This window comes from Macrotis lagotis, chromosome 3, assembly GCF_037893015.1.
Source record: "Macrotis lagotis isolate mMagLag1 chromosome 3, bilby.v1.9.chrom.fasta, whole genome shotgun sequence".
Taxonomy (NCBI): Eukaryota; Metazoa; Chordata; class Mammalia; order Peramelemorphia; family Peramelidae; genus Macrotis; species Macrotis lagotis.
Genome location: NC_133660.1, coordinates 290561123 through 290574711, shown reverse-complemented (window position 1 = coordinate 290574711; position 13589 = coordinate 290561123). Strand labels below are relative to the sequence as shown.

The 13589-nt window shown below is 42.8% G+C and overlaps 1 protein-coding gene across 2 annotated transcripts in view; it reads left to right on the top strand.

Moving 5' to 3' along the window:
• The first annotated feature begins 307 nt into the window (after positions 1 to 307).
• The window catches only part of STX3 (syntaxin 3), a 52612-nt gene continuing 39330 nt past the window's right edge, over positions 308 to 13589 (top strand). For both annotated transcript variants that reach the window (XM_074231410.1, XM_074231409.1), the window contains exon 1: positions 308 to 391. In XM_074231410.1, coding sequence (XP_074087511.1) covers positions 362 to 391 — 30 coding nt within the window. In that variant the 5' untranslated portion in view covers positions 308 to 361. The remainder of the gene's footprint in view (positions 392 to 13589) is intronic.

The window sequence follows — 13589 nt, the reverse complement described above, 5'->3', positions numbered from 1 at the left end:
GGAGGAGGGGAGGAGGAGGAGGAGGAGGGGAGGAGGAGGGGAGGGGCGGGGAGCTGGGGGCGGCGCCCAGGTAGGGGTCGGGCCGCTTCCCAGGCCGGACTCGGGAGGATTAGCCCTGCGGCCCCGGCGCGGCGCCGGCCCGGGAGGGGGCGCGGGCTCGGGGGCGGAGCGGGGCAGCTGGGCACCGCCCGGCCGGCCGGCCCCCGCGGGACTCGGCCCTTCCTCCAGCGGCCGGCGGCCCGCACCCTCCTCCTCTTCCTCCACCTGCGGCCCGGCTCGGGCCGCCACTTCCTGCCGCTCCCCTGGGCCGCGGCAGCCAGCTCACCTGGGCGCGAGCTCACCTGGGCGCCCCCCGAGCACCATGAAGGACCGGCTGGAGCAGCTGAAGGCTGTGAGTGCCCCCCGCCCCGGGGGCAGGGGAGCGGCGGGCAGCCCCCCGGGGGGCGGAGGGGCCCCCCGGGGCCGGGGGTGGGAGGGCGCCCCCCCACTCCTCCGGGCCCCCTCTTGGGGCTCCCCGCCCAGGTCATGTGGCCGCCGGTTCATTCTGGGGAGACTTCCCTGCCCGCACCCCCTCCCTCTGTCCGGCTCCCCCAGTGCTTGTAGGTCACATTTCCTCCCCAGGCAGCCCCTAAGCCAACCAACAGCGTGTGTGTGTGTGTGTGTGTGTCTGTGTGTGTGTTCTGTCTGTGTGTCTGTATGTGTGTGTGTGTGTGTGTGTGTCTATGTCTGTATGTGTCTGTGTATCTGTGTCTGTGTACGTCTGTGCCTATGTGTGCCCATGACCGTGCCCGTGCCCGTGCATTCCTTGCTTCTGGCCAGACCACCTAAGCTATCTCCGGCTGGCGGGCTAGTTCTTCCCGGGAGGTCCCCCCTTTGGTCCGTCTTCTCCCTTGGGTGCTCTCGACTCCTTTCTGCCCCTGCCCCCAGGCACTCTCCTTTCCCTCCAGCCTCTCCCATGAAGCTGCTGACGCCTCCTTGGACTTAAAAACAAACCCCGGGCAGGCCTGGCCGCCTGCCTGGGCTCAGTTCCTCATCCTCTCCTCTCCTCGCTATTGACTGCCCTCTCATCCCTGGCGTTTCTATTATGCCAGCGTGATTGTTCTTTCTCCTCCCAAACGGCGGCCCAGTCCTTCGTTGCCCTTTGACCCGAGTTGATGGTGGGGCACCTTCCTCAGGGTTGGCAGGAGGAGGCTACTGGGACACAGGAAAGGACGGGTTTGTGGTGGGGCCTTGGAGGAATGGGGTGGAGAGCTGGTTCCCAAGCCAATCTTGTGCAGATTATCCCACAAGGGCTGCACACCTTCAGTCATCTGAGGGGTCCATCCAGTTGTTTTAGCACCCCAGGGAGAAACCGGCATGATCCCATCCATTCACTTGTTTCCAGCCAGAAATTACTAACAATGCCACAAGTATTTATCCAAAAGAGAGACATAAGGAAGCGGTTCCTGACTTCAAAGGACTTAGATTCAACTGGGGTCAAGGTATCTGCCCAATTAAGTATATTAAAAGTCATCTGGTGATAGGACCTGGTCCTGTGATTTCACTGTTACGGGAGCTTCCAGGTGAGGAAGCTTCTCCATGAAAGTGGTTGCCACTTAGTCTCAGGGAGTTGGCAGAAGCACTGTGAAAGTAAGTGACTTGCGGGGGGGGCCTGGAGTCAGGAGTACCTGGGTTCAAATCTGGCCTCAGACTCTAAGTAATTACCTAGCTGTGTGGCCTTGGGCAAGCCACTTAACCCCATTGCTTTGCAGGGGAAAAAAAAGTAAGTGACTTGGCCAGGGTCACACAATCAGTATAGAAATCAAATCCAGGTCTTTCTTGAACCAGGGCTTCCTGGGGCTCAGCGGACCTCGATCCAAGTCACCATACTGCTTCTCATATGAATTCCATACAAAATGAATACCAAATACATTGAATGAAATTAGAGAAGGGCAGAGCATTAGCCGCTGGTAGGGTCTGGAAGGGTATGGAGAAGGCTGTGGAAAGCCCAGTCTTGATGGAAGCCTGGCATTCTATGAGACAGGGATGAGAGTAGAACAAGGCTAGGATCCGGCAGCTAGGTATGGCAATAGACTGACCAACTTGGACTCATCTTCCTGAGTTCTTTTCTGGGTTCCAGACACTAACTAGCCGTGTGACCCTGGGCAGGTTACTTAACCCTGTTTACCTCAGTTTTCCTTAGTTGTAAAATGAAATGGCAAACCACTCCAGTATATTGCCAAGAAAACCCTAAATGGCATCACAAAGAGTCCTATGTTATTGAAATAACTGAACAACAAAGAGAAAAGAGAGATAAAATATGTGTGTGTGTGTGTGTGTGTGTGTGTGTGTGTGTGTGTGTGTGTGTGTGTGAAAAAGAGAGATTTAGGGAAAGCACTGGGTCTAACATTAAGGGACCTAAGTGGAAATCATGGAAGATCATAGGCATAGAGCCACAAAGGGACCTTAGAGCCCCTTCATTTTAACGAGGACCCAAGGAGGGAAAATAACCAGAGTTAGTCCTTTTAGCCCAGCCTTTGACTCTCACTCCTAGCCTCTCTCCCTCTTGACCTGGATCTCAAAGAACTGCCCTAGAACATGCAAAAGTTAGATACCTCCTAATGCTCTAGAAGAGGGGTGGGCAATCTTTCTTTCTGTCCAGGATCATTTGGCTATTTATGACATTGTTTGAGGGCTATATTTTTAATGAATTCACCCCTAAAAAGCTCCTAGATTTATTGAATTTTAAGTCCTGCCTTCGATTCCTGTGGCCACTCCCGACCAAATGATTTCTCTTGTCTAAGGGTCCCAACCCTTGCTCTGGGTGGGGAAGGGCAAAATGGAAGGCATGTGGGAATGAGTGGCAGGGAGTTCTGGGTTCTAGGCTCAACTCATCTGTCACCTAGCATTGAATTAAAAGTAGCTCAATTTTCCTCTTGGCTCTTCTAGCTTTGCATGATGAGAGACAGCAAGGCATAGTACGTAGAGGGCAAACCTTGAGGGAAGGGAGATCCAAATCCAAACTCCAATATACTAGTTCTGCGACCTCAGTATCCTCCAGGTAATTCTCTTAAGAATATAAGTTACAGATGAATTGTGCATCTGCATTGATGGAGGGAGCTCTCACACAGGGAATCACCATACCTATGATATAAAAAGTTCAAAACATTTCCAATGCCAAAAAAAAAGAAGGAAAAATAAATAACTGTGGATGAGACAATAATTCAGAAAAATTTACATAAAACAGTTTCTACTTCCCGGAAACTTCCTTGGTGTTTCACTATTAGTATCAGCCTCAACCCCTGACCCCACTAAGGGCTTAGGTTCTTTCTGAGGCCAGAGTCACAAGGCTCAAGTCTTTTCTTATCTTTGATCCTGGGCCCCTGGGTTAGTCATCTTAACCATAAACTCTCAGATCAGACTTTTCCAGTACTAACAGTCCGTAAGTGAAGTACAGATGTAGACTGCCTCTTCACCAGGAATCCCCAGATGTTCCAGAAAGGGACTCAGCCCAGCTTTGGAAGTTATTTCTTAATGATTTCTTTTTGAATATTGCAGGATCATTTAAATCTAGGCCAGCTGCTTAACTTTTCTTAGCCTTTTTCCTCTGTAAAATGGAAATAATAGTTCATTTCTTATAATGTTGTAAGAATATGTCGATGCAAAAGTATATGTTGAGTTTTACCAGTTTAAAAATGCTTTTGGATGCTAGATGTTGCTATTTCCTCATTTCACTAATGTCTAGCTCTTTGTGACCCCATTGGAGGTTATCTTGGCAGAGATTCTGGAGTGACTTGCATTTTAGCCCATTTTACAGATGAGGAAGCTGAAGTTCATTCGTAGTTAAGTGACTTGCTCAGGGTCACCCAGCTAGTCAGTGTCTGAGACTGGATTTGAACTCAAGTCCTACTGACTCTAGGTCCAGCACTCTGTGCACGGAGCCTCCCTAGGATCACAAAGTTAGATTTGGAAGGGGTCTTAGAGCTCATTTGATAGATGAGGAAACTGAGATGAAGTGACTTGGTCAAGCTGGTAAGTTCAGGATCTGAACTCAAGCCCTCTGATTCTGCACCCGACGCTCCTTTCTATTTTTCCTCTCCCTTGCAGATAGGCCAGTGATTCTTAACTTCTGAGTCTACTGTGTATTGCTCCAAGGTTAGAAACAGGAAAGGAAGGAAGGTGGGGGTGGGGACCAGCTAGAGGAGACAGGATTAAGATGTTGGGAGATGGGAGGCACCACTTTTTAAAGGTGAGCTGACCTAACCAAATCCAACTAGCCATTATCAAGTACCTATTGCATATAAGTTTGGGAGGCCCCAAATTGCGGTCACCTTAGTGACCTTGCAAAAAGGATCTACATTCAAGTTCTGCCTTTGCCATAGCTGCTGTGTGAACTTGGCCACTTCCTTTCCCTTGTGGTTTTTGAGTTGCCTCTTTATAAATTACAGAAGTTGCTAGTCTGACTTGATGGGTTGTTTCCTCATTGGGAGTTCCCCATGGAAGAAATTCGAGGCGTAAACCTCTAAAAAAGTTGATATATTTTTAAGAAGTAAAGCGACCTTTGGTAGGAAAGTAATTTTCTTTTTTTAATTCCCTTAGATCAGTAAATGATTGGAGCCCTCTAGTTACTGGATATTTGAAGAATACGTGTGAAAGTCAGATATTCTTCACCTTTTTGGGCTCCTTTGGTTGCCTTGGTTGTCATCAAAGCATCTTCAGGGCAGGTGCTGACCTAGGTGCTAAAGATACAAAGATACCCGTGAAAACAGCCTCTGTCCTCAAGCAGTTTCTTTTCTGGTCTGGTTAAGGAGACTTCTTATACCTGTAGAATTCTACAGAGTTATATACTGAATTGATTTTACTAATTGCTAATTGTGTCATGAAGGAGGTGCTTAGGCTGAGTTTTTTTAAAAAAATTTATTTATTTATTTTGAATTTTACAATTTCCCCCCTAATCTTGCTTCCCTCTCCCCACTCCTCCCTGCAAGGCATTCTGTTAGTCTCTTTTTTTAGTTATCTATTTATTTAAATTTTTATTATTTTTATTTATTTTTATTTTTTTTCTGTTAGTCTTTACATTGTTTCCATGGTATACATTGATCTAAGTTCAATGTGATGAGAGAGAAATCATATCCTTAAGGGAGAAAAATAAAACATGAGAGATAGCAAAATTACATAATAAGAAAATGGTTTTTTTTAAAAATAAAGGTAAAAGTCTTTGGTCTTTGTTCAAATTCCACAATTCTTTCTCTGGATACAGATGGCATTCTCCATTGAGCTGAAGGGGGGAAAAATGGATTCTGTCTGGAGATCTCTTTAAAGTCATTGAACTTCCTTTGAGAGGCTTGAATACCTCAAGTGATTCCTCAACTATCTTGTTCCATTGCTGGGGGGGGGGGGTCAGATCCTATCTTGAAAGTTCTGATTCAAATTGAGCTGGTCTATTCCAATCACTAGCCATTAGTTTTTTTTATTCATTTTTATTTATTTTTTTTGCCATTAGATTTAAAAATTTTTTTTGTTTTTTGTTTGCAAGGCAATGGGGTTAAGTGACTTGCCCAAGGCCACACAGCTAGGTAATTATTAACTGTCTGAGGCTGGATTTGAACTCAGGTCCTCCTCACTCCAGGGCTGTGCCACTGTGCCACCTAGCTGCCCCTAGCCATTAGATTTAAAAATTTTTTAATTTTTATTTTTTGGGGTAATAGATTTTTAAGGAAGTCCAAACTTGCGTAGGGCAACAAATGACAACTTTATTTTCCTTAATCTTTAATTTCTTTTGTTGTCTCATGTATTTTATGCATTGTCTGTCTACTAGGTTATGAAGATACATAGATAGAAGGGCAAAACAACAGAAAACTCTCCCTACCCTCTGGACCCTCCATTGTCTCCCTCTTAGGAGAGGAAGGACTAGAGGGACTTTCTACTTCCTCATGGCAGTGTTCTCCCCTAAAGGACTGGGGTAGATTAGACCCCTCCATTTGGAAATCTAAGAACAACAAGCCAACTTTGCCCCTTGCTCTGATTTCAGGTACGACTAGGCCCTTCCCTACTGGGATGGTCAGTGCTGAGCACTGAGCTGTGGGCATTGGAATGCATGGCTGTTTTGGTCTTCTTTATGCCTAGCCTGGGTTGGTCCATGGAGAATGTGTGAGCAGGAGGGAGGCTGGGCAGGAGAAGAGAGTGACAGGGATTGAGGAAGGATTACAGAACCCAGCAGGCTAAGACCAGAAGATAAAATGCTCAGATGAGAGAAGGGGATTAATTTTATTTTTATTCCTGGTAATGTGGTGGGGGTGGGGCAGGGAGGATGGGGAGGAATCTGGCAGAAGTCAATGGGAGAACTGTCCAGACAAACAGCATAGTCCAATGGGAAGAATTTACCTTTATCATCCAAAAACCAGAGCTTTCGTTATTCTCAAATTAATCCTTGCCCCAGTTTCCTCTCCTGTAAAAAGAAGGTATTGGTTAGTTTAGGGGTTCTTAAATCAAGATCCAGAGACTCCCAAGGAGGTGATAGATTTTTTTAATTTTACTTTTTGGGGGATGGATAGATTTTTAAAGGCTCTCTAGACTTGGATGGCGAAATAAATGACAAATTTATTTTCTTCAATCTTTGCTTTCTTTTGTTGTCCCAAGTATTTTATTTTAGGCATTTAAAGCCATTATTCTGAGAAGGGATCTATGACAAAATGTCAAAGGAGTCCATTTATGACCTACAAAAAGGTTAAGAACTCTCTGGACTAGGGGATCTCTAAATCCATAATCCTAAGGGACTATTGGTATTGGCTCCCAATGGTTCTCCATTGCTTTCATTCCCAGGATGCTTTCTCTTCTTGACATCTCCCCAAATCATCCTCATCTTTCAAGATCCAGCTCAATCTCACCTCTTTCAGGAAATCTGGAGTCTGTTTGGTATAGAGAAAATAAGGCTAGTTCTGAAGGCAGGTTAAATACCATCTGTGTGACCTCTATCAAATCATTTCTACCTGGGCTTGACTCTATGACCTCTGAGCTCCCTCCGAGTTTGAGTCTATGGCCTTCGCTATAGATCCCCTCTGAGTTCTTGTGTTTCCTATTGTCTGTATTCTTCCTTTGCCATCTATTGTGTAGTGAATAGATAATTTTAACTGAAGAAACAAAACTGAACTATACAGTTTATTAGAAAACAGGCATAATAATGGGTCTGGCCTCTCTAATCATCCCTAAGATCTGTTTATTATTCCTTTTTTGCTAATAAATCACATGGAGCAGATAGTATCACCAGTTATTATTAATTATCCTCCACAATTAACAATGGGAAAAAGTAAATGCTGTCTTCCATATACGTGTTTGTATTTTGTTTTTAAGGGTTAAGAATTCATTATGGGTTCTGTTTTTTTCCCATGGGCAGGAGGTTGAACTAAATGACCTCTAAGCTCTTAAAATAATGCTGATATTTCTGGAGCTAGTTAAAGTTTGCTCAGGGTTTTGTAAAGATTATTTTAGTTGACATTCACAGCATGCTCTGTGAAGTGAGCTTTGCAGTTATTCCTATCCTCATTTGACAGCTAAGGAGACTGAAGCTTAGAGAGGCCTACCCAAGATTACTTAGCTAGTTACCAGGAACTGAGATTAGAACCCAGGTCTAGATTCAGAATACTCTCCATGCTAGCACATACTGCTCCTCAATTTCAACTTTAGAATTCTAAGACTTCATCTTCTAGGAGTAGGTGCAGGGTGGATTAGAGGATCTCCAAGGTCCCTTCCAGCTCTAGGATCCTTAAGGAGATTTAAAGCTCTAAAGAATCTTTGAGGTCATTTAGTTCAACCCCTTCATTCTGCAAATAAAGAAGCTGAAGTCAAGGAGATTTGTTAAGTTGCTCAAAGTCATAGAGGTTGGAATTTCTAAGTCTATAGCTTTTGTGTCGTCTCCCCATTAGAAGGTAAGTTTCTTGAGGGTAGGGACCTTATCTTTGCCTTTCTTTCTTTCTTTCTTTCTTTCTTTCTTTCTTTCTTTCTTTCTTTCTTTCTTTCTTTCTTTCTTTCTTTCTTTCTTTCCTTTCTCTCTTTCTTTCTTTCTTTCTTTCTTTCTTTCTTTCTTTCTTTCTTTCTTTCTTTCTTTCTTTCTTTCTGCAAGGCAAATGGGGTTAAGTGACTTGCCCAAGGTTACACAGCTAGGTAATTATTAAGTGTCTGATGTTGGATTTAAACTTAGGTCCTCCTGAATCCAGGGCCTGTGTTTTACCCACTGCACCACCTAGTCGCCTCTTGCCTCTTTATATCTCCAAAGTTCCCATATAGCAATTATTTAATGAATACATAATAAATGCTTATTGGCTGACTGAAGAAGGATTAGGTTTTGTTTTGTCTGTCCCAGAAATAGGAACAATAAATAGAGAAAAGCAAATTTCATCTTTCTGTCAGGAAAAACTACCTACTGATGAGAGCCTTATGAAAGACAAATGAGCTGCTTTGAGAGGCTACCTCACTGGAGAACTTTGATCGGACCTAGAGAAAGTCTTGTCTGATACGTTGGAGAGGAAGGTCTCGTTCTGCTATGGTTTGATCTAGATGGGCTTGGAGGACAGCTAGGTGGTGCCATAAAGGATAGAAGGCTGGAAAACTCATCTCTGAGTTCAATCTTGCCTCAAGACTCTTATTAACTGTGTGATCCTGGGCAAGTCACTCACTCCTGTTTGCTTCAGAAAGAAAAGGAGAAGGAATTGGCTAGCCACTTCGCTCTCTCTCCCAAGAAAACTCCACCAGAGATCACAAAGAGTTGGACCTGACTACAACCACCACAAGAGATCTTTTCAACCCTTCTGGTATATTTTGATTTCCTTGCAGTCACTTGGCTTGTAGAAAGACCTTGGGCTGTTCCCATGGTAATAATCAACTGTCTGTCCCTAGAAGCTGTGAGTAAAGTTCAAGCTTTGGCTAAAGAGATTAGCGGAGTCTTTAACTGTCCTAGTTAAGGCAGCTTTGTTAGGCCTCTCCATATAGCCAATGCCTCTGAGTCCATCATCTATCCTGGGCAAAGGGGTGGTGGGGGGAGCCCTGGTAGACTATGCTCTCTTGCTTCCTAGCAGCCACCTTGGCTGCATCTTTAAATAACCAGTGCGATCCATGGTCCTGAAACCGCTTTATCTGCCTTATCCTTTTGTGCCTTATCCTACATGACTGAGGGTGACACATGTCTATTTGTACAACGATGTGCCTAAGGAGGGAACAGTCTTTTTAAAGATACTAAGCTGGAAGGAACCTTGCAGATCATCTTTCCCAACTTTCATCTGTTTGTTCTAACCCTCTCATTTTACAGAAGTGCAAACTGAAGTTCAGAGAGGAGAAGGCATTTGGTTAAGGTCACATAGTAGCCAAACTGGGACTTGCACTCATCCCAAACTCTGAAAACTCATCTCATGGTACATTTGGATCATGTTGCTGCTAAATAGCGATCCAGCATCATTGTTCAAAGGGTAGCAAAAGGACATGGAATTTTTAGCCTTATGTCTCAGCTCTTATGTCTGTGGCCTCTTCCATGTCATCATCATCTCCTAATTTATTTCTTCCAGGGGTTCTTGTGTATGGGTGTATGTGTATGTGTGTGTTTGTGTCTGTCCCTGGAGGCTGTATATATCTATTTCTTTATTTCTATCTCTATCTCGACATATATAATACACACACACACACACACACACACACACACACACACGCATTCATACTTAGGTAGCAGAGTGGCATACTGAATAGAGTCCTGGACTTAAAATTAGTTAAGAAGAGGGTTCAGTTTTTGCTTCCAACAATTAATAAGCTCTGTCCAACCATGACCATATAAACTTGCCTGATCTCAAGTCTCAATTTATAGAATAGGGATCAAATACTTGTAGAACCTATACCGTAGGTTTGTTTTAAGGTTCCAGGGGGAAAATCTATACTGTGCACATGGTGTCAATGTTAAAGTACTTGAGAAATGTCAGCTTTTGTTATTACAGCTTTCATGAATACTAAGTATAGGTCTAGGCTTTGTAAAAAAAATCAATTTCAATGAATACTATGGAATATTATTGTTCTATAAGAAACTATAAATGGTCAGACTTTAAGGAAGCGTAGAATGACTTATGGGATCTGATGCTAAGTGAAGGGAGCAGGACTATGTTGTATACTTTAACAACAGCATTGTGAGATGATCAACCTTGATGGAAGCAGCTCCTCTCAGCAGTTCAGAGAGCTAGGACAATTGTTTTAGACCCACTATGGACTATATTATCCCCATCCAGAGGGAAAAAACAAAACAAAACAAAAACAAAAACAACAAAACAACCCTTCAGAATCTCATGAATAGTTTATAAAAATGATCTCTTATGTATCTCTGTCCCTTAATCCTAATTCCTCATATACTGAAAATGACTAATCTGTAAACATGTTTATCACAAATGTGTATATATAATGCTAACCTGACTGCCAATAAGGGGAGGGGTTGGGAAGGGAGGGTAGAAGGAAATTTTAAAATTATGCATTTAGATATATATTTGATGTATATTATACATTTAAAAATTTAAAAAATAAACATGTACATATGGATGAAAAAAATAAAAAAAGTCAATTTTCAAGCATTTTAATCAGTAAAAATGTACTGAATCTAGAGGACTTGTGAGACTAGAGTTTGAATCCCAACTCTGCCATTTTTGTACCAGTACAAGATATTTCACATATTGATGCCTCAGTTTCTCCATCTGTAAGTTGTGTGTGTGTGTGTGTGTCTGTGTGTGTGTGTGTGTGGTTTGGCTTTAATGACCTCTGAAATTCCCTTTCAGCTCTAGGCTGGCCACTCCTTGGATGGTAGACAGTCTCTTAAGGTGACTAAATGTGGCATCTTGACTAGTTTGCTTTAATTTTGTTGTTTCATCACCCACTGGGTTAGTAGACAGGAGTATAAAAGAATTGCAGTAGAGTAGTGGAAAGATGACTGATTTTGGAGTCAGAAGTTCCATTACTATGTACATTTACTATGTGTCAGACTCAGGTCATATTCAAACATGATCTCAGACACTTAGCTGTATGATCTTGGGCACATCATTTGACCCTGTTTACCTCAATTTCCTTTTCTATAAAATGAACTGGAGGAGGAAATGGCAAACCATTGTAGTATCTTTACTGAGAAAATACCAAATGGAATCATGAAGAATCAGACTTGACTAAAATGACTGAAAAATTCCCATTCACTCAGCTCAACACTGGAAATACCCAAGGAAATTCTGATAGGTTATTTCCCCTCTCTGGCCTTCAGTTTTTTATCTGTAAGACAAGGGGTTGGACTTCTACCTCTAAAATTTACTGGTCTAGTGGAGACCGTACTATCTTAGGTTCATTTTCAGGCTCTCTTAATAGCTTGGGGAAATCACTAAGCTCAATGTATCATGGTTTATTAGTCTTTCAGCTCTGTCCCAAAGAAAATATACTTTTGGGAAGAGAACTGTATCATTGAGTTCATGGGGAACTTCCAGTATGGGAAATCCCTCTGCTGGTCCAGATGAGCATTTGTTCTATATTTTACTACATCTTTGGGAATTCCTTGAGCCTTGGAGAGTTTAATTGAGAAAATTGCCCAAAGTCACCCAGCTGGGATATGCCAGTGGCAGGATTTGAATTCAACTCTTCAACCACCTCAAAGGTCAGCTCTCTATCCATTTTGCTAAGTAGCCTCTTAGGCAGGGAAACCAAAGTGAAGCTAAAAGAGAATCACAGCGTGAAAACATCCTGTAAGTGAAAGTGGTAGAACCTCATGAATCAGGAGGGGACCTTAGTGAAACTCATTTTGCAGATGAGGAAACTGAGGCCCAGGGAGGTGAAGGGATATAATCTAAGAATCATATCAGTTGGTGGCATCTGATTCTGGGGCTCTCCTTAAAGATTCAGTGATTCTGACTTCTGAATTAGATGTCTTGGGATCTTAGGATGATTCCTTCATTTCTCCTTGACTTGTCGTTGGTGGGTGTTTGAGGAGGATGTAGGGCAGCTCAAAGAGGAAGTCTTCCTTTGGGCTGTGTTTCAATGCAGAACAGATGGCAGAAAAGGGAACTGGAGGAGTTTCATCTGACTTTTTTGATTGGGGACAGAAAACAATGGAGGGTAGTTTATGAATTTTTTATTCTTATAGTCCAGAGAGAAAATGGGAAGAATGGGCAAAGGTAGCACCTTCTTCACAGTGTTTGCAAATGAACTGAGTCTTCCTGAAGTTCCTGACAGTGGGTCAGTCAACAAATATTTATTAAGTTTCTGCCAAGTTCTTATCTTGTTGCAAGACCTGAGAGACAAAAATAAAAGTGAAATAATCTCTGCTGGTGAGGAGCTTATTTTATCCCTCCAGGGTGGGGGGTACTATGAACAGATAGAACATTTATAAGAATCTATGCATGGGAAATTGGGGGTGGGAATCCGAGAGGAATGGGAGAGAATCATGAAAGGCTTCATTTCCTCTCTCTGGGTCACAAGTTCCTTATTTGTGAGAATAGGCTTGGACTGACTACTTTGTTAGATCCCTGCTACCCTTGACCCATGTTCCCAGATCTGACATCCCCTGTCCTAAGGTCCCTCCCAGTTCTGATATTCCCTGATCTAAGGGTTCTCTTATCTCCTTTTTAAATTGGTATTTTATTTTTACAAATACATGTTATGAAAATTTTTCAACATTCATTCATATGCACATGGATATTTTTAAGTCACACAAAATTTCCTTCCACCCTCCCTTCCCACCCCCCTCCCCTCAGTGGCGTACAGTCAGGTTAACATTGTCTATACATATTTGTGATAAACATGTTTACAGATTAGTCATTTTCGGTATGAAGAATTAGGATTTAGGGAAAGAGATACATAAGAGATATTTTTTATAAAGTGTTCATCAGATTCTGAAATTTAAAAAAAATTATTTTTTGGTTCTGTTTTTCTTCCTCTAGATGGGGATAACCTTGTCCATAACTGGTCTCATAGAGTTGTTCTAGTTCTCTGAACTGCTAAGAGTTGCTGCTTCCATTAAGGTTGATCATCTCACTATGTTGTTAATGTATACATTGTTTTCTTGGTTCTGCTCCCTTCTCTCAGCATCAGATACTATAACTCATTCCATGGTTCTCTAGAGTCTGACCATTTGTGGTTTCTTATAGAACAATAACATTCCATAGTATTCATGTACCATAACTTGTTCAGTCATTTCCCAAATGATGGGCATCCCTTCAATTTCCAGTTCTTTGCAATACAAAAAGAGCTGCTATGAATATTTTGGAACATGTGGAACTTTTCCCATTTTTTTGTGATTTCTTCTGGATATAGACCTAGAATTGGAATTGCTGGGTCAAAGGGTATGAACAGTTTTATTGCTCTTTGGGCATAGTTCCATATTGCTCTCCAGAATGGTTGGATCCATTTGCAACTCCATCAGCAATGCATCAATGTCCCAATCCTTCCACAACTTTTCCAATATTGATCAATTTTGGGGCAGCTAGGTGGCAAAGTAGATAGAACACTGGCCCTGTAATCAGGAGGACCTGAGTTTAAATCCAGCTTGAGACACTTAAGAACTGCCTAGCTGTGTGACCTTGGGCAAGTCACTTAATCCCATTGCCTTAAATAAA